Source organism: Pelobates fuscus, chromosome 1 (assembly GCF_036172605.1).
Source record: "Pelobates fuscus isolate aPelFus1 chromosome 1, aPelFus1.pri, whole genome shotgun sequence".
Classification (NCBI taxonomy): Eukaryota; Metazoa; Chordata; class Amphibia; order Anura; family Pelobatidae; genus Pelobates; species Pelobates fuscus.
Window position 1 is genome coordinate 291262365 of NC_086317.1, and position 27410 is coordinate 291289774.

The window sequence follows — 27410 nt, forward strand, 5'->3', positions numbered from 1 at the left end:
AAATTTTGTCATTTCCAGAAATGCAGGGATCTCACGGCCGTACCATATCGATTTCTCCTATTACTTCAATCTAGTCCAGTCAGATGTTAATTCATGATAAATGTCACTTAAACGCATATCTTAATTGACAACAAATGTCAAGCAGTAGAGATATTGAAAAGCAAACATATGTACACATACACTATTATATGCCCACAACGCATTAAGTTAGCAAAGTACAAATCTTGGTAAAAATAATGCCATATAGGACCAATCATAGATACCCTCACAGCCCAAGGCTTGAAATAGATTAAACTCCATAGTGTCAGGATACCTACCTCATATCATCTTGGAGTCCCAGTTGCCGGGAGTCATGTCTCAGCTAGCCTCACCCCATATGCTTGGTCTACAATGTAACCACCCTGTCATCCCAGTGCCTTACACTTACTTGGCTAGAGTCTTTGACAAAGGAGAGGCTGATAAGCTTCCTCCTCATCATCCCTACGATTGTGCCTACCAGGCCTTTTGCCTGGTAATAATCCTCTTAGGGGAAGAATCTATCCTGTGTCTATTGCCAACAACAAAGCCATGGAGGACTATAATCAGAGGCTTTAGTCAAGAGGTTTATCTGTAAATCATCCTCACCGGCAAGTTTATCTTTAAATCATCCTCTTTTTTTATTGCAAAGAATGGAGGGGAATTGCATTCTTGTATTGCCAACGTGGACTCAATAAACTTGCCATCAAAAGTGCTTATCCAATTTCCCTCATCACTGAGCTGTTTGACAGGATCAAGGGCTCTAAAGATTTTACCAGAGCAGCCTACAATCTAGTGAGAATGAAACAAGGTCATGAGTGGAAGACAGCTTGTTACAGAGATCTCCTCTATTGGATACGTACAGTTATTTTGTTCACTTTTTGCTATTTTGTTTCACACAAACCCATTCTGCAAGCCGTTCATATATACGAATGCTCGACCACCCGGCCCTTGACGTGTGCCGCTAGTTAACCTCGTTGACCTCGAAAACGCCTAAAGAACTAACGAACTGCAGACCACCCCATTACAGGAGTGTGCCGACAATTGACCGCCCAGGAGTTGCGGTTTGCGGTTAACCACAACCTAATTGGCCGTCATCAGGGTGGTCGCCGTTTGCCCAAACGGAATATCGAACCTCGCACGAAAGAACTGTTAAACAACGACCACCTAGACCCTGGCGTGTGTCACCAATTAAGCTGTGGTTTCTGCAGTTAACTGCAATCTAAGTACCTATTCCAAGGTGGTCACGGTTCGTATGCCGTGGTCAGCGGGACCTGGGAGTAAATTTTTTGGAACTATAATCGGCGGATGATTTACACGAATTCCGCTGAAGTGCCGGGTGTCCCATCCGTTCGCACAAAACCATATGAACAAACTATAATTATGTGACTCTTATACACAATTCGTAAGATCTGAGCGCTATTCGTATATATAGTGTGCTCAGATCTGAGCTCTATTCGTATATATAGTGCGCTCAGATCTGAGCTATCTAACGAATGTTTGAATGGGCTATTTTCATGAGAAAATATATGTTATGTATTTTTATGTTATTTTCAAGTGTACTATAAAACATGGTGTTTTCATGCGCTGGAGATAATTAGGTTAGTGTAACCATTGAAACCAATTCTCTCCAAGTTGGGAGGGAGCATTTTTAAAAGATACATTGTACTCTCATTGGTTGGGACATTGCATTGTCCAGTGTACCATCAGGTCCAGAGGGGTTGTCCTTTGGCCTGACAAATTGTATAAATTGCTATGCATGAGTGCCATTAGAACCAGTTTGTTTTATCCTCAACTCGCAGCCTTGATTCGTTTTGTAGGGAACAGTGAATCCTAGCTCTACTATAGCTAGTGGGATATTCAACACTTGCAGGTTTTTGACGATTTAAGCAGCGTTCGTCTCTCTGAGTTCAGGATCTGGGATAACCAAGCGGTCCAATTTCTAGCTAGCCTGGTGGCAACCATAACACAGCTATTAATACTCAAGCGGACACTATGAATATACTGTCATGCCCTTCTGCCAATGCAATGCCCCTGTCATCTTCCAAGAATTCATCACTGACGTCCTCAGAGACTTTTTCGAGTTATTTGATATTTTCATGCTTCTGAATTTGCCGGGCATACTGTTATTCATAAGATCACTTTAGCTTATTGAAAGAGGATTTTAGTGGCCCAAGTTGGCTAAAGATGTCAGTGTAATGGTACTTACCTTTTCCAGGGGCTGGCCGGGTCCTCAGCTCAAGCCGCTTGTGGCTCGAGCAGTCCTGCTTCCACAAAAGCCATGTGTGGCTCAATCTTCTCGTCTGAACAGGCCGCGTCCATGGACTGCAATGAGCGGTCATGCGGCCCGCCTAGCACAAGGAGCACGGCTCGCGGCACAAGCATGCTCTTAATGGGGCAGTGGGAGCCAAAAGTATATTCAGGCTTTCATTGGCCAAGTCATTCCAGTGCCCCCACACATGCACATTTTGGGGGTGTGGGCATGATGTGGGCCAATCAAATGTTAGTTAAGGATATTTGAACTTTCCTAGCGATATCCACTTTGCCCTATCGTGGTTTCTGTTTCAGTACCCTTTAGTGCATTCTTTGATCTTTTGTGTTTATTCTGATATTGACCTTGGCTTTGTATCTGACTCTGAATTTATTTTTTACCCATTTTCTGTCTTGTTTGCCCGTTAGACTGATTACCGTGTACCTGACTCTGGCTAGCTCTTATTTTCACTGTCTCTCCAAACCTTGACTTCCTCAGCTCTGATTACGCTTTTTCTCTATCTAACGTTTAGTCCGGCCATTCTAAGGCCCGGTAATATGTTATTTCCTAGTCTTGTCTCTTGCTATCCTAATCTCTGCGTGTTATATCACCATGACAGTCAGGGACTTTGGCTCTGCCTGTCCTACCTATGCTCAAGCAAAGGTGCCTTGCATATTACCTTGTGGCCTTCTCACTTCTCTGTCCATAACTGATAATCCTTGATTCCACCTTTCTATTGACTTTATTGTAGACCTACCTCCATCCAAGAGCTATACTACCATCCTCATGGCTGTCAGCAGGTTTTTCAAAATGGCACACTTTGTTCTACTCCCCAAGTTGACATCCACTGCCGAGTTTGCCAATGTGTTTGCCAAATAGGTTTTTAGGCTACATTGGTTGCTCTCTGAGATTTTTTCTGATGGGATCAAGTTCATCTCTCATTTTCCTCTGCCTATCATCTAAGGACCAATGATGGCGCTGAGAGCTCTAACCATTCTTTAGGGCAGTACCTCCATTGTTTTGTCTCAGAAATCCAGGACAACTGGTCTGACTTGACTCTGATGGGCCGAGTTGGCCAGGAATAATGCTTATCATGATGCCTCCTACACAGTCCCTTCTTACGGGTTTCACCCTACAGTTCTTCTTGCGGTAGGATCTGTGTCTGGAATCCCAGCCTTGGATGACCACCTAGCTGAGCTCTAGTCCCTTTGTGTGTGAGTTAAGGATATCTTGAGCCATAAGGTAGTGTTTCAAAAGAGACATGCTGACCATAGGTTCAGAGCAGCACCTTTGTTCCCGTTTAGAGACAGAGTCTGGTTGTCCACACAGAACATTAAGCTCAGTGTTACCACTCCTAAACTGTCTCCCAAATCTATTAAGCATGTACCGCATCTTCAGGAGAGTCAACCCAGTGGCTTACATCGTTAACCCTGCTTAAGAACTTTTATGTCTCGCTTATCAAACCCTTGGTTTGCAATAAATTCCCTTCCTCTGTGCTAACTCCCGCTCTGGTCCATGTCAATGACCATGAGGAATACAAAGTTCAGCAGTTTGTTGACTTTAATATTTCCAGAATCAAGTTGCAATAACTTATTTTTTGTAAGGGGTCTAGAGGATATATCTTGGACTCCTGCACAGGATGTCCATGCCTCCCTCTGAGTCAAAAGGATTCACGGTTTCCTACTAAAATACCCAGTGAGCGCACCTTTAGTGTCAGACTGGTAAGGATTTGGGCTGCAGGGGTGGTGTGTGAGTGGGAGTTAAGAGCTGTTGTATGTGTATAGGGGAATAGGGGCTGTAGTGTATGTAGAAGTATTAGTATGTGAGGGATAGAGACTGAGTGTGTGAGGGATAGGGTGTGTAGTGTGTGGTATAGGGCCTGCAGTGTGTTGGGGTAGTTTGTGCTGTAGTATATGGTTAGGTTTAAATTATGAGTTTAATTATACATCTTTTATATAGATTGATGCTAAGCATGCATCTCGTTGGGCAGATATACTTATGTATATCTTGACCAGCCTACCTGACTACGTTTCAGCTCTCCTGCCCTTGTGTACCTGACCTGGCCTGTTTGCCTTATGTTTGATTTTGTGCTCAAGTCCCTGGCTTAGCTGACTCCCTGTCCCATGTACCAGTCCCTGGCTTGTTACTGACTTAGCCGTGTTCTGTACTCCTGACCCTTGCCTGTGTCTGGTATTATGTGCTTTTTAACTCTTTTTCCATTTGTGTTTGATATTGTGTTTTTCGTATTTTGTACCTTTCTCTCCTCTCTTTGTCTGTCCTGCTAATAAATCTACCTTTACATTAGACTGGCCACTCTTATGTTCCTATCCCTCTGTCTTTGCCTGTGTTAGGTCACTGCCCCTCACCTTTCTGAGGATTCTCTAGCCAATCCAGACACCCTGATAATAAACTCTAAATTAGACACAGCAATAATAAAACACAGTGGAGCACTGAGTAAATGTGATGGTGGTATTAAAAATGGAATATAACATTTTGCTTTTGCTTGTAAGCATTCTATTCCCTTTTTAATACAATACCACCATCACATTTGCACTTTATTGAAAAGATAGCACTCTGCTGTGTTTTATTATTGAATTGTGCTATGTATGTGTGTTTTGGGGATGATTGCAAATAGTGTGGCAGCAGCTAAATATTAAGAAACATATTAGAAAGAAAGATGCTATCACTATTTCCATACAAATCCTTAAGTAATGACCAGATTTACATCAAAAGATAGTAGTCTGGTCTTAAAGGTTGAAGCAAATGAAAATATAGAATGAAAAAGTAAATAAATAAAAACTAGTGCAAAAGCAAAGAAAATACATTATTTTAAATAAACACCCTAGATTATTATATATTGTATCAATATTAACAATATATAAAGAAATATATACATAAGTATATCTGCCCAACAAAATTCACGCTTAGCACCAATCTATATAAAAAGATGTATAATTAAACTCTTCATTTAAACCTAACCATATACTACAGCTCATATTTCCCCAACACACTGCAGGCCCTATACCACACACACTACAGGCCCTATCCATCACACATTCCCTACATGCTACAACCCCTTTCTCCCCATACATCAAATAAGCCCCTATACCCCAATACACATACAATTATTCTTAACTCCCACACACAAACTACCCCCGCAACCCCAAACCTCACACACTACATCACCAGCTCCATACCACCACATGCCACACTAATTAACTCTCCACCACAGACAAACTACAGCTCCTATCCCCAACACACATTACAGCCACTATACATGCAACTACACTGCAAACAGCCCCATTCACATTAATATAAGCCTACAAGCAGCCTCTCCACACAAATGCAACCATACAAGCAGCCTTTCTCTCAACATAGGTAGTCTACCTCAAATACGCAACCCTACAAGCAGCCTCCCAAACACAGCCTCCAGAAGTATACAAAACCACAAAAAAGAAAGAAGTCTATCCATATACACCACATACACAACACCCTCTTCCAGTTCTGCCCTCCTTTTGTATTCTGGTATTCCACTTATGGGGACACAAAAGACAAGTCACCAGGAAACACAGAACTAGTGTGATATTTGCTGTGCACAAGCAAACAAATGGCATTTTCCATGTGTAATAACTCTCCAATAAGGCTATGTGCAAGGTCTGTCCCGGAGGTGCATCAAACTGACTTCCCCACTCTACAAGGTGGGTGTGAACAGGGATCAGGGGCAAGAGCCAAGCCCTTGAGCTTCTATTGCCCCCCTTTTTTTACAAACTCATCTATCCCAAAATGTTTATTTCTTAAATAAATAAAGGTTTGAGACATGGCTTTCTAATTAATATGTAGTTGTAAATACAACGCATTCAAACCTCCATTTTTATAAAAGTATGTTTAAAAAAACAACAGAAAAACTTACAGGTGTTAAGTAAGGGCAATCATCTGATCTACACAGCTTTGTCACGCAGTGCAAAAATACTGTGGACATTTTCTGGTTTTTATGCTTGACGAATCGGAAAACTTCAAATGAAAACCTCCCCATTTGACTCTTGCCGTTCTCAAAAATAGTAGTCTGAGGGTCTTTGTCACAGCTTTGGAAGAATGATAAAGAGGATAAGATAAAGCATAATATACCAGTAATTAAATTAAAATATTGTGAAAATATCTCAATGTCGAAATATACTGTCACTTTCCCAAATTAGACATTAATGGATGAAGACAAATATAAGCCCTATAGGAAGTCAGGGTTATAATCAATTAAACTTATAAGCTGCCTTTCCAAAAATAAGAAAACACTTGTGGTGTGTTAAAAAATTATTCCATTCAATTGAAAACATGTTCTTCTTCAAATACAATATGGCCTATTTACAAAGGCTTGAACTTTTTTCAATTAAATATTGTTGAATACATTTTTCAAATAATTTCATATTTTTTGGAAAACTTTTAAAATAATTTCACATTATGAAAAAAACTTTCCAAACGGTTTATCTGCAAATATTCCCATAAACTTTAATGGCCACTTCTGCAGATAAATAATTTGGAAAGTTTTTATGACAGTATTGAATCATTTGGAAAGCTTATTAAATTGAGGCATAACTAGAGATAACAAATACAGTTTGTTGAATACAGTGGTTTCAGGTTGGTTTTGAGATGGCTGCTTGAAGTTGGCCCATACTTGTGCTATTCGTCTGTAGCTGAATATCTGAAAATATATACCAACTAAAGCTTACTTGAAAAATACAACTTAAGCCAATTTGAACTGATACTTACAGTCCTTTAGATGACAACTTGACTTTTAAGTAATGCCACCAATCAGCAAGTAATAATTACAAATTGTGCTGTTATGGAGAAAAGAGTCCCAATGATAATACTGAAAAGAACTCAGGACTGGACACTGGCATAAAATAGGGTAGGACAGATTTATTGAGAAGGATGTATGAGCCGTTATCAATAATTGGACTGAGCTGCGAGAAGGTAAGAGCTTTTTTTTTTTTTTTTTTTTTAAAGAAATAAATTAATGAAATATAAGGCCTTATATCCCAATATCAATCAAAGAGATTTCCATTACTGATCTGTCTATTTCTGCAACCCATTAAATATGGAATTGTAGATCTGCAGCTTCCACATCTTCTCATCCTATTTCCTGGTCAGTCAGATGAGGTGGAGAATTATGGCCGAAGATGTTCTCAGTTTATAGATCCTCCAACAATCTAATTGCATAATCTTAATTAACAACTTTTATATTCCTTATAATTCATTCACTATAAACTCATATGATTACAGGAAGAATAATATTTAATTATGTTGGCATCTGTTAACCTTGTCAAAAATGCTCTGTTTCAGTTCATGTGAAAAGATGTATAAAAAATATCCTATACATGCACTGTAAACAAAATACAAAGAAATATATTCAATAAACACGCATTTATACTTCTAAATAATAAATGTGGGCTAATAAAAAACAACCTGTTTATTTAAAAATACTGTATTTATTTACCGTATGTGTTTCACGTTGATACAGTGATGACACATAATTAAAGCAAATTCGAAATTGCCAGTAGTAGTGGTAAGAAGATGGCACACTGGTTCTTTAGCTTACTATTTCAGAGTAAGAATAAGTTAATGTTCATTTGTTAGGCTTAATATGTTTTTTGTTTTTTTTTTTTAAATGAAAAAAAAAAACAGAAAACTAAACACAAGTGATGGGTCAGTTTTAATATTCTAGTGCTATACTGGTACGTAATTTTACTCAAGAATTTATAATGAAATTCAAATGTGTTCTTCCTCTCTGGGCACTTGTGTAAGGTCCATAACAGCTTTATTAAAACACAGTGCTTCATCTGATAAAGCTGCCTTGGTCCTCACACAATTTCCAGTCCTAATTTCTATTTCATACACCTTGGAGTGTAATCGCTTCTGGGCTCGAGGCACAGTAGGGGTCTTTGTTGTGAAAGCACTCCCATTCTCATATATACACTTTAATATCAGAGTGATTCAAAATGATATGCTTCAGTGGTTCCACTTATCAATTTTTTATCTCTCTAATTATTTTTATATCACTATACTGCAATCATGTGAGGTTTTTCATTTTCAAAGGTGTTAGCATTTTGAGTATTTATAGTTCAAAAGTTTCTAAAGAAGTCTTTTATTGTGAGATTGCATCTATCTACACATAAGTTAATTGGTCACTTTAGGTCATATACTGAGTGGAAAACTTGTAAATTAACTGTTTGTGTGCATCTGTTCAGAAATGTCACATTTGCTTCAGCTCAGAATAGTCTTTGACCAATGAATTGAACAGCTATGTGGCACAGACAAGGGTAATGTGAAGGGTGCATAGTAATGAGTACCTTTCATTACAGGATCCCATACCTGAGGAAAAGATCATATCTGATGTCATCGTTTGGGTTGCCAGATGGAGTGGTGTAACAGTAGTCCATTAAAACGTTCCACCTATATTATTAAAATATCATAGAAGGAAAAATATTTGTTCGAGTACCATTTTTGTTACACTAGATGACATTGTGAAATTAGTTTCTCATAGATGTCGATGTATAGTATAATGAAAGAAATTGAATTGTTACACGTAATCTGATTAGAAATTAATTGTAGTAACGCATAGGTAATTTCTGACTTTCTAAGTTAGGCAATACTTCCATTTTACCATTTTGATTCAGACTGATGCACATTAATAAACTGTCTGATTTACAGAAAAAAAGTGGTTAATACTGACTGATGAAAGTAGATGTGATCTAAACATTGCAAATATGCAGTCCATGCTTATCATGGCTGTCTGAACAGCAGTATCTTATAGCATTTAAAATAAAGACAATCTTGGAATGTTTAATTTTGTTTATGGTACTATAAGTACATCATAAGCAACATTTAATTGCACTTATTGTGATATTATTTTACAGCATACATCCATTGCAACATTGCCATATGTTTAGCTTCTCTCACTTGGCTGCTTAGATTGGGTAATAAAACATCTTCCAGTAAGATCCAATATAGTTAACAAATATAGGATGAGAAATCTGATGCTGCCATAGATAAATCTAGGCAAAGAAAATGTTGGTAAGTATGATTACGTTTTCTTATTACAGGGCAGCATCATCATAAGTCAATAACTGTCACGTCCTGCTCTGTTCTGTGGAGATTAATTTCCAAGTTCCTAGTTCCTGGTATCCGCTGAAGCTGATTCAGGGTCTTGGTATGTGGCTGCACAAACGCTGGTGCTCAACACCAGGGGGCGTGCGGTTACCCTGCACCAGACCCTGCTAATCCACCTCCACACAGTGACTCCTACTCTGAACATCAGGCATACTGGGTCCCGGTCCTGCACCGCCGCCCAGACAGTGTCTGGGTCCCGGGCATCGGACCGCCACCCTGACAATAACTATGTTAAAACTCATAAATAAGGATAGGAAAAAAAGTTTTGAATTACATACAAGACAAAGGATGAATGCAAAAATTATTGAAATATAGTCATCATAGAGATGGCACTTACAACATATTTAAAGTAGAGGCTTATGCAATCTGAATGGATATGGCTTACTGCTTGGAAGGCTATATAGCTATTGTACAAATGTTCTTATACATGGTGTTTTGCAGTTCCTCAAGAAGATGATGTGGCCTTACTTGAATGCAGAACTTTAATGTCAGGATCTGCTGCTGACACATTTCATGCCATAATAAGCTGTTGAGTCTTTTGATAAAATATTGAAGTTGCTTGACCTTTATGCTCTCCAGATAAAAGATAGACATGAAACTGATCATTTAAGGGAATATGTGATCTTTAATCTATCTCCTCTGGAGAACTGATCTTCCAACTTTATGTTCTAGATCTATAATAATAGCTATCTCAGAGTGCAGCTGTAGCAAAATATAAATTTCTATCACTCTAAGTATCTGCACATTCCTCTTTCCTTTCCTGGGATAAGAATGTTTGTTTCCATTCAGATACCTCATTTATTGCCTAATCCAGGATCATACCAAAAATTAAATTACCTTGAACAGGTAGAGCAGGGATAGGCAACATCCGGCACTCCAGATGTTGTGGACTACATCCCCCATAATTGTCAGGATATTTATATCGACATTTTGTGCTATGATAGAAATTAAAAGGGTATACTGCCTGAATCACTCAGAACAGAGCAGACTCCATTTTGGATTTCAAGCTAACAAAGGCACAAATTTCTATCCTTTCTGTGACTAACCTAGCCGGAGCTAAATAATGCATTGTATATACAAACCAAGTGATAAGAAATGAGAACGGGGGATGGATTCTCTGTCTAGATGCTAATGGAATAGAAAGTAATTAAAATTTTATAATAGCATGATATATGACTGGATAAATCACGATCAGATTTCGATATTTAGAAATCTTAGTTAACTAAGAAATATATAGTTATAACCATTCCATTCTGTAGATGGAATTAGAATAATTATGTATTTATGTGATGTATCACATGTTAGCATACCGTTGTATTTATCCAGGTGTATTGATTTGCTCTAAATTAAGACAAGATATCTCATTAGGCAAATTAAAATTCGGCTTATAGAACTTGGTAGATTTCTCTTATTGGATGGTTCCAGGAAAAGACTAATGAGCTGGTTTAGGTGTTATTTTATTTAAAATTACATGAGAATAGGTCTTAATTACCTAGGAGGTCTAGCCAGCATTGAGTGGGTTATTCTAACTGTTAGCTAAAGTTTTATGCCCTTACGCTTCAAGCTCCATGAAAGAAAGTTTTTCTTTGTCTCTGTGAAGCCCATCATAAATCTTGTCTTGACAATTGACTATGTTAACCATTGGAATGTATTGACATTTTTTTTGCATACTCATGTTATACTGAATATTAATTGAATATTATCACGCATGTTACATATTATTATTATTATTACATTTGTCACAATAAATTGTATCTATTTTTATAACAAATTGTGATTTTATTTATTTGGAATACATTTCACTTACATGATAACGATCTTTGGGATCTGAGAATTGAAATAGTGGGCAATTCTCAACTGTTTACTATTATCATCCCATAAATATCCCCACATAATGCTCTTACACCTGTAATGCTAGCAAAGCATCATGGGAGGTGTAGTCCAAAACATCTGCAGTGCCGTAGGTTGCCAGGTAAAAATAAAGGTAAAAATAAATAAAAGAGTAAAATGGTTGACTCACAAGTTGAAAGTGGCCACTTTCAACTTGTGAGTCAGCCATTTTACTCTTTTATTTATGTTTAACTTTATTTTTGCCTGGCACCTGAGTTTTTATTGTTCCAGTGAGAATTTTACTCCAAAGAATCCTTGGTGGAGATTATACCACTCATACCTTATTCATTGAGCAGTCTGCCTTCTCAATAAAATCTGAGTAACCACTTGGTATTTTATTATTTCACCTCTGGCTTTTATACAATAAGCACTATTATTATTTATTTTATAAATCATATGGTCCTTATACTAGCAAGATATCCATCTGCTACAAAACTTCAAAACTTGTACCACTGTATGCCATCCACACAAGAGCTAGTCTTATAGCTCTGAAAAACATGAGTAGGACCATATAGACCTCTTACAAATTAGTACTTAGTACCTGTTGGGATATACTGTACCATTATTTGCTGTCCTTTTATTTTTTTTTCATGTGGATCTCAAAAATATCCCATGCCCATACTTTACTGAGGAATACTTCCCCTGACAAGATTGTGATTTACTTCTTATACAAAGTTTTATTTGAACTTTTTGCTGTATTTTTTAGGCATATATTCTTTTGGACTTACTTTTTGGACTCCTGATTATTATTCATTATCTGTATTTTGAACTCTTTTTGTTTTTTTATCTTATATGTATTCTCTCTTATGTCGTGTCTTGTATATATGCTTGTATCCCTCACACTACGAGAATACCTGAATGTAAGAATAGTCTACACATGTCTAAACAAATGATGGCATGCCTATACAAACCCACAAACTTCTCATACCATAGCTAGGTGAATTATCTCTGTATAGTGTGAGTCTTCCATTTTTATTTTTATTGTTTTATGGTATAAAGAGTTGTACACTATTATAAACTGTTTATATTTAAACGGTGTATACACAACAGAATTAAAGCTACAGATTTCTCAGATAATATTTGTTTTTGTATTTTAGAAGTGGCAATATAAGCACTGCACTTTATTGATATATAAGCACTCCTCTAATTGTTTTGGTTTTAAATGATTGTTTGACTAGTATGTGAAGAGGGATTATGCACTTTGGTGTGGTAGTAGCTTGCCAGTAATATATTTATTGCTAGTATTTTACAATAGTTACATATTCACTTAATAGCACTTTTGCACAGTAAATGTTTTAGTCAATATATTTGACCCAGTCTAGCTTTTGTGTATACTGGCCCATGCATGTCTAATTTCCTTACATTGGAATTTACACCTACCTGCTGACTATGGCCCCTGGGTTATTTGGGGCATATTGTATTTTATTGTGCGACTGCTGGCCCTTTAAGCACAGTGAATGGTATTTTATTGTACTTCTGCTGGCCCTTTAAGAACTGTCTGGGGACATATTGAGACTTTGGGTAACAATACCCTTTAAGACTATGGCCCCTGAAAACGTATGGACTTTTATTGGGTGTGTATGGCCCTTTAAGAACCGTCTGGGGACATCTTGTAACTTTGGTGAACAATGCTCCTTTAAGACTATGTCCCCAGACCTGTAAAGTAACTTGCCCCTGGCTTTCTCCCTCTTGGTTCAGTAAATAGGGCTTACTGAACCAAGTACCACACAGGCGGACCACCCAGAAGTTAAAGTGTACAGGCAATTTACCTCCCAGGCTGTGAGGTTACTGCAGGTTAATTGCACGTGGCGGCGGCCATCTTTGTTCAGTCGAATGCGGTCAGCGGTGTATGCTAAAGATTCTGTGGAACTAAAATCGGCTACACATTTTACCGAACACCGCTGACCCTTACCTTCTTCCATACTGAACTTGCAGCTCCAGAGACTAAGTCCCGTTCGAAATCTATGGAACTGTTTTGGGCAGGAAAATGTGCTTGCGGTCGGTCATAAAGGGACCTCCAGCTAACTTTTGATCCACTGGATGGATTTGTCTGATTTTTGGAAGGGTGTATGTTTAAAGTGTGCTGATTCTAAATATGTGTTTTTTTTGGGAAGATTGGATGTATGGATTTAAAGTTATAGCACATGTATAAAAACTGTAGTTTTCCTGGCTGTAATAATTATGTTAACTGGTTATCTGAGGGGAGGGGATGTGTGGGTTGTAGCATGTATGTGATTGGTTATTTTGGTTATTTTATGCCTCCCCCTGGGTGTGGCCTGTAAGTGGCCTGTAAGTGTACAAGTGTAATAAAAGCCAGGCTGGATGAGCCAGTCCAGAGTTCCTGTTTTACCCTCAAAGTGATGTGTCGTCTCATTATTGGGGGAAAGGATTTATTGCATGCTGTTCCAGTTGACTGCTAGGAGTGCAAGCCTATTCGTATGGGTCCTATTCAACGGTCTACAGCATTCCTATGCTTGAGAAGGTCATATGCTGCATCGGTTCGGTGATTGTGGTGTCTGCCAGAGTGCTTGGAGTCCTCAGGAAATGCTAGGAGCATCCATTAACGGAGGTACCCAGTCGGGGTGCCAGGCGATCCGTTACAACTACTATTCAGTTTTGTTGTTGACTTTAGTATGCCTGTCTTCTAAATAATTGTCAAAACTCTAAATGGTTAAGTAATGCTCATCAACCACATACAATTACTCCAGTCTTGTTTGATCAATCACTAAATCACATCTGCTAAACTGTAGTAAAGACTGAGGACAATGTTTTATGCCTGTCCAGATGATTCATCTTCTCCACAAGAAACATCTATGACACTGGTATTTTTAAGGATTCCGGAGTATCATTTATAGATGAGTATAGTGTACAAAGCGAAAATATTATAGCTTACCAAAACAAACGTGGATATTCATAAACTGGTTGCACTATAGTAACTATAGTAAAGGATATAATAAATATTGTACAATTCACATGTTAGGGCAGCATTCCAGCTGATTATTTTAAATTATGATAATTGGTGTAAAATATATAATTATGTCCTAAATGTGGCAAGCACTATTTATGTAAAAATAATCTCCGTAACTCTATTCTAACGCACCTACAGAAATGAATAGATATACAGGCACTGCTGATTGGCATAAATACACACATTTAAAAGTTTTAGGAACTTGTTTATATGCAAAGTCAAAAATAAAACAGGCAAAATTATAAATGGTAAAATTCAAGTAACAATACCGTCCGTCAAGATTGGTTGCTCTTACTGCTGCATATATTTTGGTTTTCAGTGGCAACCCTGCACTTGGTATTAGTAATTGTTCTCTGTAGGTTGAATCCTGTAATAGTATTGAATATGTCAGGAACATATCTATACCAATATACATCTCTAACACACTACTGTACAGAACTGAAAGGTTATGGTAGCCCTGTCAAATCAGTACATACAAGAATTAACAATTATGTTTGCAACAAATGTGTCTTTGCATTGAATTAATCATTCTAGGATTTTACTTTTTAATTTTATTAATGACACGGAGGCTCCTATTATGCTATCTCTTTCTTACTTTATTCCTCAGCAGCAAAGAAAAATATAACTGAAAGAGAAAAATATGTAGAATATGAAATATATAACAGATACAACCATATCTGCCTAGTAACAGGGCAGCCAATCAGTCTCTAGGAACAGTCCATAAATCTCCATCCTTGTATTTCCACTTCCTCTTTCTTTGCTGCTGTCCTCAGACCAGCTAAGTATTATTTTTCTCTCCTACATAGTGTGCTTGATTGTATTTACTAGGGTTTTGTACCCTGTTTTTACTGCCTAATTGTTATTGTTGATTACATTGTTTGCGATTTTCTGTATATCTGCGTTTATTTAGTCTATTTTTATTGTTGTTTTATTACTGTTTGCCTCCCCTGCGTTTTTCCCGCCGCTTCCCCTGTCTGTGTTGCCTTTTCACTCACCCAGACAGGGTTCGCGGCTAGCAGGGGAGACTTACATCGGAGTTTTATACTCCTTGGTTCCCTTCCCTCTCCCTTCGCGGCTGCGGTTGCGGCCGCGTTTGTTTGCCGACCCGATCGCTATCTCCTCGCACCCGCTGGTGCGAGGGAGTTCCCGGCCGCGTGTGACTCACGCGCTCCCCGGCCATTGGCGGGGGAGGAGCTTTGTGGCAGCGCGGCGCGCTCTGCACACGGCGGCCATCTTCTGCCTCATCACACGAGGGCTGGCCGCTTTTTCAGCGGGTCGGCTCCCTTACCTCTCCCTTATAACTGTTCTGTGCAGGTATTTGCTTGTGGGTTAATCAACCCCTTATTGTTAGCTTTGTGTGTTCTCCCTAATACTGCTCTGACTCAGTATTGCATCGGTTGCTCGGTGCCTGATTATTATTATTTAAAGGGGCAGTACGTAAATTTATTTTCTGCTCTGCAAATTATGCAGGCTGGAGGTGAGGGTTCTGGTAGCCCCAGTTACCCCATTATGGACCCCTCTCAGACTCCTAATGCAGGGGACTTAGGCCTTACTCCCTCCCAGGAGTTCCAGGCCCTTATTGATTCTACTATGCAGAGGGCTCTGGCTTCGGCCATGGGGACCGTGTCCTCGTCCCTCTCCCACACTATCCAACAGGCGTTAACACTGCCTTTGACCCCTGTCGTGTTGCCTGCTCCCATGCCTGCAGTTCAGACTCAGGCGGGTCGCAAGGCTCAAACTAAGGTTAAACATGTCTCTCCAGATGTGACGCAGGTGTTACCTGCCCTGACTGACGTGCCCATGGCCGTCCAAGATGGCGCGTTTCCGCGCAAGAGAGCCGCTGGCCAGGCAAAATCGGCCAGAAAATGGAAACGGGCGCGTGCCCGTGATGATGGATCGGATACCGATCAGACTGGAGAGTCGGATTCGGACCCCCCTGATTACGCCTCCTATGAGGAGGGGGGCTCCGGCGATGAGGCAGAGTTTGACGCTTCGGCACTTCCTCCGGGTGAGGGGCAGGACATCTGTGATCCTCAGGGTTACCCCTGTTCGATCCCGATGATCTCCGCCATCCTCGCTCGGCGGAATGGGACCCGCCCGCACACATTGCCAGTTATCTGGCACTTCGTATGCGTACCCCTCTCTCCAAAGAGGGGCGCAGTAAATTGAGGGCCGAGTGCCCGAGGCCTTCCGTGCCTGATGCGGCGTGCAAGACGCCAGAGGTTGACCCTCAGATCTCCCAATTCCTGGCTAAAACAGGCTGGAAGCCCAGGAAAGGGCTGGAGTTTTCACTGCATAACTGCCAGGACAAGATCCTGGACACCCTGGGCCCCGCTGCCAAGCTCTATGAGCTTTTGGAGGCAGCTAAAGCTGGGACAAAACCCATCGACCTCGATGAGGCGATTGGGTGGGTCCAGAGGTTGATTTGCCTCCTTGGCAACGCAAATACGGCCATGTCGGCTGAACGCCGCAAGGCGATTTTGCTCAAGATTGAGCCAAAGTTAGTGAACCTCGCTGTGAAGGAGCCGGGTGCCTCGGCCAAAGGTATGCTCTTTGGGGAGTGCTTTGTCAAGGATTTGGGCTCCTTTGTGCGTACCTTCACCGCTCTTGATAAAGCGCAGTCTAACCTAAAGCGGGTTTTTGGCCCTAAGGTTTTCCATGGGGCCGGGAGGTATAGGAGCCGTCCGCCCGGCCGTGGAGCTCGAGGTCCCTCGCGGACCCACAGAGGTTCCTTCTCCGCCCCCCGAACCTACCAGGAGTATAAGCCAGCACCCTTCTTCCCCTCACGTGGAAGACCTTGGCAAAGTCGAGGAGGTCGTGGACAACCCTCATACAGACGCCCTTACGATGAGTACCCCAAAACGTATGTCTTGCAGAGCGAGTGTGGGGGGCAGGTTAGCGCTATTTCTAGAAATGTGGGGTATGATCACCACAGATGTATGGGTTCTGGAGACGGTCAGGGGTTTCCGTCTGGATCTGTTATCTCCCCCTGTCCAGACTTTTATCCCACAGGAACTGAGACTGCCGGACGATCAGTCCGAGCTAATTACCGCGGAGATCGCGGAGTTGTCTGCCAAATAGGCCATTCAAGAAATCCTTACGACCACCAAGGATTTCTGAGCAATTTGTTTCTTGTCGCCAAGAAAGGCGGAGGTGTCCGCCCGGTGATAAACCTCAAACACCTAAATTTTTTCCTCCGTTACCATCACTTCAAGATGGAGGGTGCCCACTGTCTCCGGGACCTGCTACGTCAAGGGGATTGGATGGTCAAATTGGACCTCAAAGATGCCTACTTGACTATACCCATGGCAAAAGAGCACTGGGACTTATTGCACTTTACGTGGCAAGGTCGTCAATGGCGGTTTACCTGTCTGCCGTTCGGTCTATCTTCGGCTCCATGGTGTTTCACGAAGGTGATGAAGCCTGTGGTGGCTTTCCTCAGGGCCCGAGGGGTCCGCATGATTATTTACCTGGACGACATATTGATTATGTCCTCGTCCCCCCGACCAACTTCTCAGACACCTGGGATGGACGGTAAACCTCCTGGAAGGCCTGGGCTTCCTCGTGAATTGGGAAAAATCCATTGTGGAACCGGTACAGAGGATAGAATTCCTGGGCTTCAATGTCGATTCGGTCACCCAGTTTCTGTTCCTACCGGAAAGCAAACTTCGGTCGATGAAGAAGGAGATACGGCGTGCACTACGGGCCTCCTCTCTCTCCGTCCGGCAACTGGCGAGAGTGATCGGCCTCTTGGCCTCTTCAATTCAAGCGATTTTCCCAGGCCCATTACATTACCGGGCCCTACAACGTTTGAAAGGTTCCCATCTTCGGGCCGGGGGCTCGTACGAGAGCGTATTGATCCTGGACGACGACTCCAGAGACGAGCTACGTTGGTGGTTGGACCACATGGAGGCGTGGAACGGCCGGGCCATCTTCGGCTCCGCGCCGGACATGGTTATAGAGTCGGACGCGAGCCTACACGGTTGGGGCGCTCGCTGTGGCAGTATCTCCACCGGTGGAAGATGGTCCGAGGTCGAGTCGACCTTACACATAAATTGCCTGGAGCTTCTGGCAGGTTCGTTCGCCATTCGGAGCCTATCTCCGACTCAAGGGAATTGCTGCGTACTACTGCGCATGGACAATGTGTCCGCAGTCAGGTACATAAACCACCTGGGTGGTACGAAGTCGAAACAGCTGGCGAACCTGGCAAGGGACTTCTGGCAGTTTTGCCTCCACAACGCTATATCGGTTACGGCCGAACATATTCCGGGACTGGACAACAAATGGGCGGATTGGAATTCGCGTTACCTGAAAGATTCAGGAGACTGGCATTTACTATCCTCAACCTTCCAAAGGATGGACCGGCTATGGGGTCCTCTACGCCTGGACTTGTTCGCGTCCAGACTGAACTCCCAACTGCCCCAGTACTTCAGTTGGAGACCGGACCCGACAGCCGCTGCGGTGGACGCGTTCTTACAGACGTGGCCGCAAGGGCGCCACTTTGCGTTCCCACCGTTCAATCTGATATCCCGGACGCTGGCGTACGCGACCAGGCAGGATTGCACGCTGGTAATGGTGGTTCCCCTGTGGCAATCTCAACCGTGGTTCCCCCGTCTCCTGGAAATGGCCATAGACTTCCCACGGATGATCGAAATGAGGCCGGATGTGCTTCTAGACCCGGATGGGAACTCGCACGAATTGGTGGATCAGAACTTGCTCCAACTCATGGCTTGGCTGATCTCAGGGGACCCTGGTGTGTCACGGACGTTTCGCAGGCGACTGCTCGACTCTTGGAGAATGCCTGGGCGCCAGGTACCAGGCAGGCCTACAAGTCCGCATGGCGCGTGTGGTCTAGCTGGTGCTTGGGAAGATTGCTGGATCCACTTTCTGCTCCTCTAACTGCTCTGCTCAGTTTCCTGACTGAACGTTTCGATTCGGGTTTGGCCTATCGTACCCTTAATGTTTATAGATCGGCTATTTCGGCCGGACACAGAGGGCTAGATGGATCTCCGATTGGACAACATCCTGTTGTGTGTCGACTGTTGAAGGGTATCCGTTTCGCTAGGCCTCCAAGCTCTAGATACTCATCATTTTGGGACGTTAACGTTGTCCTTGGTTTCTTGGACTCCTGGCCCTGTAATGAGGACCTGACTCTCAAACAGTTGTCATGGAAACTGGTCATGCTTCTGTGCTTACTTTCGTGCAAAAGAGTATCGGACATCAGGGCTCTGGATTGGAACGCGATTTCGTTCACCCCCGAAGGTGTGTCGTTTAATATCTCAAGGAGGACTAAGTCGGCTTCCAAGTCGGTGGACTACCCTAGGTGCTCCGTCAGACCGGCTTTATGTCCTGTGGCTTGTCTCCAGGTCTATTTGGCTCATACTCGACAGTTGAGGTCAACGGACTTGCCTCCACTATTTATTTCCTTTAAGGCACCGTTTCTACCTGTCTCCTCGACTACGTTAGCCCGCTGGGTTAAGGGTCTACTTTCCGCTGCAGGAATTGATACTTCGATTTTTTCGGCACATTCGGTTAGGGGTGCCATGGCATCGAAGGCTTCTACGATGGGATGTCGTCTGGACGATATCTTGAGAGCGGCGGACTGGTCTAAAGAATCTACGTTCCGTGATTTCTATTTCCGCCCGATTGAACATGTTTCTTCGTTGGTGGTGGCTCAGCTTTAAACTAGCATAATAGGAGCCTCCGTGTCATTAATAAAATTCCCAGATTTTACTAATAACATGACGTAAAGTCATGATTTTATTAATGACACGGAGGCGAGTATTATTCCCACCCACCCGCCCATGGATCTGGGGTAAGTTTATGTTTATGGTTCAATCGGGGTGATCTTCTCACTCATGGTAAGTGCACTTGGTTTACTTGTTTTGAATGCATATTCTTGTCGGGCGTGACATATATCTTTATTAATCTAACTAGGATACTCGTTATGTACAGGTATTATGTATACGATATGTTACACTCAGGTCCTAAGTTTGGAGTTTACCACATATTTCTTTGTTTTACAGCTTGATTTCGTTCTGTGGAAGTTACCAGTTTGAAAGTTAATCGTTACTAATATGGATGTTTCGGTTTGGGTCTTCGGTTCAGAAGGCAAAGAAGAGGAAGTGGAAATACAAGGATGGAGATTTATGGGCTGTTCCTAGAGACTGATTGGCTGCCCTGTTACTAGGCAGATATGGTTGTATCTGTTATATATTTCATATTCTACATATTTTTCTCTTTCAGTTATATTTTTCTTTGCTGCTGAGGAATAAAGTAAGAAAGAGATAGCATAATACTCGCCTCCGTGTCATTAATAAAATCATGACTTTACGTCATGTTATTAGTAAAATCTGGGAATTATATATGCCATTTTTCCATTCACTACTAATGTAAGAGTCGTTTTTGAACATAATATAGTTTTTCTTGTTTCATAATTGTTAAAACCACTTGAATCACGGAACTGTTAACTCTAAATTAGTTGTTTTCTACATGATATTATCAACAGAGACATATAAAATGCAGACAGTGTACAACAAATGCCTATCATGCCTATAAATTATACATCAATAAAATAATGCATTTGTGTAAATGAAATAGGCACATACAATAGACTGTTATGAGGACGAAAGTAATAGGTGAGACAATAGATGTGGCATTTGAACTGATGTTAAGAAATCTCATTTGTTATCGAAGTATCTTGCCTATTGAAATACAACTCTTGTCAAATGGCAAACCTGAATATGCTCATAGGGCATCTAATTTAAATGCTAATGACGCTAATGACGTTAATTTTGATTACAAATATTTATATGTTTTATGGTCTCAATCACATTCCACCAGATAACATTTATTAGTGGTTTTCAGCTCCAGATAAACCTTTCATTGGTTTGAATCAATTACATTACTGCAGTTAAAGGCTTGTTGCCAGCTGATAAATATTGGTTCAAATTATAATGAATTTTTAAAATATATCGAACATCGATAATATACTTAACAAAAGCATTAAAAATATTAGATTTGGAGATTCAATCCTATTTGTCAAGGACATAATGCTTGATAAATGGCATGGAAAATTTTGCCAGCCAGAAAGCAAATTGTTAAAAAAACAAAAAAAAAAAACCTGTAGGGTAACATGACCCCATATTAGTACAAGGGTATTAGTATTATTACCTCCCTCACCATGCCACAAGTGGGAGCATGTCTGCTAAACAGTGGCTGCTTGCTGTTATAATATACTTTTAACATACATGGGGCCCCACCTGAGATCATTGTGTGGGGGCTTTAAATTAAAGAATGGGGTGAAGTAAATCACTGTCAACCCCCATTGCCCCATCCATAGCCAGCAGGAAGAGGCTCCTAGTGTCCCCTCACAGTTTGGTCAATTAATTAAATAATAAATGGGGGAACTTAGCATCAACTCTGCCTTCACCTGTGGTCAGAAAATTAATGGGGGGGGGGGACCTGAAACCACCTCCTTTGCCCCTTCCCATTGGTAGCAGGAGGGGCCTATGACTGTAAATAACATATAGATCTAATGCCTCCCTAAGCCTCCACCAATTGGTGGTAGGTGGAACGATAATTGAAAATAAAAAAAAGGGGGTGGACATAGTGACTCCCATAGCCTTTATCTAATTACCTATTTATTGATTAAAAAGATTAGTCAATAGTAAAAAGCTGATAATTGTGTCTCCAAAGAAAATGTATCAGATGAAGCAGCTGAACCATTTATCGGATTTGACTGCTAGAGTTCAAGATGGTATCAAATCCGACATTTGATAAAACAATATCGTCTAAAACCAGGCGATCATTTTCGACTAGGTTTTGCTAATAGTATGTAAAAGCCATACTAAGAAAACCCTGTATACTTGCCCTAGCTCTATATTTTTTAAGAGAACATAGCATAAAGCTCTATTATTTGCTTTATTGTTTCACTCTGCAAACACTCTGCTATTCTGTGAATAACCATTTTTTTTTACTTTTGCTATAAAATTCAGAAGACATTTAAGACATTTTATTTTCTTTCTATTTATGTGTTAAACACTACAACGGTGCTTGGAAAATATGATAGATAAAACAAACAATCATACAGTCTACTTACATTATAGAGGAGTAAATTCAGAGTACTGATAAATGTACCATTTCCATCACGAACAGAAATAGCTGCTGAAGATCTACATTGATAAATCAGAAATAATGTATTTGAGTGGCATTATAGAAGATTTAGCACATTCAGAAACATATTTTGTATCAGGTCATCTGTTCTACTTTAAGTGCACTTTTTCATTTTGATGCCCTTTGTATTGAATTAAGTTAAATTGTATGTCTTTGCACTAAAATACAGTCAGTCTAAGGATTCCCCTGATAAGTACAAATAGATAATAACCATTTTGTACAGATTTATTAAATAGTTTTAATTCTTTGTTGCATTCACAATTAGAAATGATTTAAAAGAAGAAATACAGTCTCTATATTGCATAGTGGCTTTGGCAAGATACTAAAATGAATGTATCAAATTGACAAGTTACTTATCTACCTTAATATAAAATAGCTTGTGACAACTTGGTAAGAAGGGAAAAATGTAACTCATAGATTAGATTTGTTTGGAACAAGTGACTATCTCTCTACATATGCAGGTTGTTAAAAATATATATATTGAATCCTTAAAATATACCTATTACACGCCCGAGAGATGACATGTGGCATGCCCATACATGTTATCACGCAAATCTAAGGCCATGTGTACTATGAGCATGTGCAAACAAGGAAACAAGAAGAGTCACATGCCACTAGGCTCCTTCAGAGCAATAATCTTGATTTGACAGGAAGATTAATCTTATAAACAAGATTGTGTAATGCTAAGCAGGTTCAATAAATTTAATACTAATATATCCACTATAACTTTTAAAGAAAAAAAAATGAAATTGTTATTTTTCTCGTTTCTAACTAATTAAGGTTCTTTTGACATTTTTTTATCTAGAGTCTCTTGAAAGATTATACATGACAATGGTTGTGCTTTAAAAATTTACTTAATTTCATCATTTTTGTAATGTTTTCATTTATTTTAATTTTTACTTTGATGTATGCCCAGTAGCAATTCAATAGATAATTGGCTGACTTGATAGAATTCATTGCTAGTTATCATGTAGAGTTAAAATACAGTTCACCAAAAGGAAATCATTTTTTTGTACTTTTTGTACCCATTGAAAACAAAAAGTACAAAAAAATAATTTCCCTTTGGTGAACTGTATTGTAACTCTACATGATAACTAGCAATGAAGTCTATCAAGCCAGCCAATTATCTATCGATGCACTATAGCTGAAAAATTCTATTATCCAGAGCAATCTTAAAAAACAAGCCTGCCTCAGCAATCTTGAACTGACTGTGACAGTCCTCAATATAGGATTCATCTGTCAATGAGAAGACAATGAATATTGAAGTGTTTCTTACAATAAAAAGGCCAAGCATTGAATGGCATAGATCAAATTAAAATAAACAAAAACTTAATAATGCAATAATTAAATACTAAAAAAGGATATTTTATTTGTTATTGTTGTCACGGTAATATACCCCAACACGCAGGAATAGTACAGATAGTCAGGAGACAAGAAACCAGGGTTCGTCTTACCGGACCTTAGAATGGCCGGACTTGACGAGAAAAAGCAAGACAGAGTCTAGAACAAGCCGAGGTCAAGGGAACAGAGAGACAGCGTAACGTAGAACAAGCCGAGGACTGGTACACAGAGGACAAAATAGCGGATAAGCAAGCAAGGATAAAGAGAGAGCGGAGTCAGGAACAAAGCCAAGGTCAAGCACCAAAAAACCAACTGAACGATACAAGCACTAAAGGGAAACTGGACAGAAACCACGATAGGGCAAGGAGCAAGGGAAACAGGTGAGTATAAATACCCTAAGGTTCACTTTGATTGGCCCCTGTCATATCCACGCCCCCAAAATGTGAGTGTATGGGGAATGTGGCCTGACAGGGGCCAATGGGAGACTGATTCTAATTTAGTCTCCCACTGTCCCTTTAAGAGCGCGCCCGAGACGCGCGGCGCGCTCTTAGTGTCGGGCGGGACACGTGACCGCTTCTCGCGGTCACTGCCCGCCTGACTGATCATCTCGTTGGCTGAGCCGCGCGCGGCTCGTGCAGGAGCAGGACCGCGCGCGGCGAGAAGAGAGGACCCCGGCCGGCCCCTGGAGAGGGTAAGTACCGCTACAATTGTTCAGTTGTTTAGCACTGATATTAAATACTGAAATATTTTCATAAGTGTCACGTGGTTTAGGAGTGAATGGTTATATGTGGGTGGGATAGTTACATCTTATTTTTTGCCAGAGCTAGAAAACTATGAATTACATGAGAACTTAAAAAAAAGTCAGAGGAATCTTTGATAAGGCCTGTATATCAGTCCACTGTGAATGACAGGATTGACTGTTCCTTGAGCGGTCTGGTATGTTCAGCTGCCATTCAAATGATGTAGAACAAAATATATAATCACAGACTCTGCAGATTCTCATACGCAATGTGGGAGCTAAGTCAAGTGATTTGTATTTTGTTCTGCTATCAAAGATGATTTTGACTTCTTTTCATTAAAGTGGCTATGTTACCTAAAGGCATTGGGCGACATCCCACTATTCAGCATTCAGCCATTTTCGTAGTAAACAAGGTGAATAAAAAGACTTAAGTCTATTGTGTTTAATCTTTAAAACACATATTTGTATGCTGTTGATCTAAAAGAAGGCAAAAAAACAATGATTGCCAATTATACCACAAATCCTTCTTGGCTTCATATTGGCAATCAGATTTTGCCTTGGATCAACAAGCCACACACATGTAAATTTAATCCTTGAATATATATTGTGTAGTAAAAAGATAAATATCTAGGCCTTTTCTTGTTTTATTTTTTTTATAGTCTTCATTTAAGGATTTAAGATGCCAGCGCCTTGAAAATGCTTTCCTATGAGACTGGCTGAATGCGCATGCGCATTCAGCCAGGGACGTCAGAAGAGGGAGAAGAGTCCCAGCGCCGAGGGAGCCCAGCGCTGGAAAAAAGGTAAGGGATTAACCCCTTCCTCCCCCTTCAGCGCTACGGGAGTGGGACCCTGAGTATGTTTTCCTGGCACTATAGTGGTCCTTTAAGCAAGTATTCACAATAATAGAACCATAGAAAAAGAAAGTATGTTTCCAGTCAACATAGAATATCTTATTAAAACATGAATACAATTGTCACACATTCTCTTGTGTTTTGTCATTACTAAATTTTCTTTGACAGTATTAGTATAATTTTATTAATGTAGACAATGTTGCTTAACCACCAAAAACCAAGCAGATATACCAGGGATCATTGTGTGGGCATAATTAGGATAAGTGTCAGTACTCAACCTTATCCCACCAGTCAAATATATAAAAGTAACTTGGTAAAAATTAGACAAAGAAATGTCAGGATAAGGAAAAATATGTGGAACAACCAACAATGCACAAAAGAGAAGAAGGTGGGAAGAAGAGAGGATGAATTGGGAATACCCAGTTAATACGTCAAGGTTAGGGTGCTGTGTGGGAAGAATAGTTTAGTTTAGAATGTTAAGTTTGGGTATGAAATCCAGGGGTCCCAGATGTTTTTTAAGTTTTTGGATGTTTTGCGAACAAGAGGTTATCCTACCTAGCCCTGAGATATAGTGTTTATGCCAATAATTAAAATATTACTTTGCTTCTTTTAATGCAGGGGAGTAGTTCAGTTCATATGCAAGATTTAGGTCTGATGGCAGATTGACTCAAAGATATTGGAGATGAGATTTCTTCACTTGAAATGTGCATCTATTTTGTATGCTTTGTTTAAGATCTCCTTTAATATTTAAAATTAAGGTCTCTGTTTTGTCCAGGATTAATTTGTATCCTGATACAAGTGAATAGGACTCTATGAGGGGGAAAAAGGGTATGGAGGGATGTTAATGTCAGTAGTAGATTAGTTAATGTCAGAAGTAGATCATTGGCATATGCCAACATTTTATATTCTTTACCTCAAATTTGGAGTCCCACTACAGATCTCTCATCCCTGGCTCTTTGTAATAATGGTTACAAAGACAGTGCTAACAGCAAAGGGGATAACGGGCAATCCTGCTGTAATGATTAATCCAACACACAGAGTGAAACCCCACCAGTAGAAACAGAGACAAATAGAAAGTCCCTAAGCCGGTCCTTAGAGTGGCTGGAATATAGAGAAAACGACAAGAAACGTCAAAAACAAGCTAAAGTCAATGGAACCAGAAATGCACAATCATGAGGAACGAAGCTGAGTCAGGGAAACCAGAAAACAGAATAGTCGATAACAAGCCAAGTCAAATATTAAAAATACCGAAAGGACAGAAGAACGCGCTATTGGTACACTAGAGACACTAGGAACCAGAACAGGGCACTGTGCCTTGGGCAATCTGAGTTTTATATGTTTTAAAATGTGCGAGTGTGCAGTGCTCTATTGATTAGAGCTCCCATGATGTCATGACGCCGGCACATGTGCGCAGCATCATAATAAGGGGCCGGCGCACAGTGGCCGAAATCCGAGGAGCTGACTGGAGCCTCTGACAGCGTGGGAGTGGCGGCAGATTGGCAAACCGCCAGGGTGAGTACAGGGGGTCTTACACCTGCTTAGTGCCATTATATAAAGTAGAGGTAGGTGGGACTGTGTGAGGTAAGAGGAGGTAAGCTCATGGGTTTAGGTATATGCAAGAAATTGCATTCATGAATTGATCAGGGAAACCAAATTGTTGAGTGACTAAAATAAAAGGCCAAAGCAACCAATCAAATGCCTTTTCTGCATCTTATGATAGTAAGTGAGTTGGAATCTACTTTGGATAGCGTACCAAATTTACGTGTGTTGTCACATGTCATTCTAGTCGGAATAAAGCCTACTTGGTCTGGATGCACCAATTTTACAAGACAGAGAGAAATGTTCGACAGAGAGGATTTTGGTTCTTCTAATTAAGATGAAAGTGAGGTTTGCACTAAAAAAAGCACAAAATGTATGGAAAATGAGTCTCGGACTAATCTAATTTGGGGAAAGAGGTCATTAGAGATATAAAATAATCTACCTGGGAAGGCATATCCGTTGTGCTTCCGGGGGGTATAT

At 40.6% G+C, this 27410-nt stretch overlaps 1 protein-coding gene across 1 annotated transcript in view; it reads right to left on the minus strand.

Annotated features, from left to right (window-relative positions):
* LOC134593986 (zona pellucida-like domain-containing protein 1) overlaps window positions 1–27410 on the minus strand; it is a 201382-nt gene that overhangs the window by 56938 nt on the left and 117034 nt on the right. The window contains exons 5-8 of the mRNA XM_063444612.1: window positions 22387–22459; window positions 14555–14652; window positions 8630–8710; window positions 6177–6348 (exon numbers count right to left, since the gene is read on the minus strand). Of these exons, the coding sequence (XP_063300682.1) occupies window positions 6177–6348; window positions 8630–8710; window positions 14555–14652; window positions 22387–22459 (424 nt within the window). The remainder of the gene's footprint in view (window positions 1–6176; window positions 6349–8629; window positions 8711–14554; window positions 14653–22386; window positions 22460–27410) is intronic.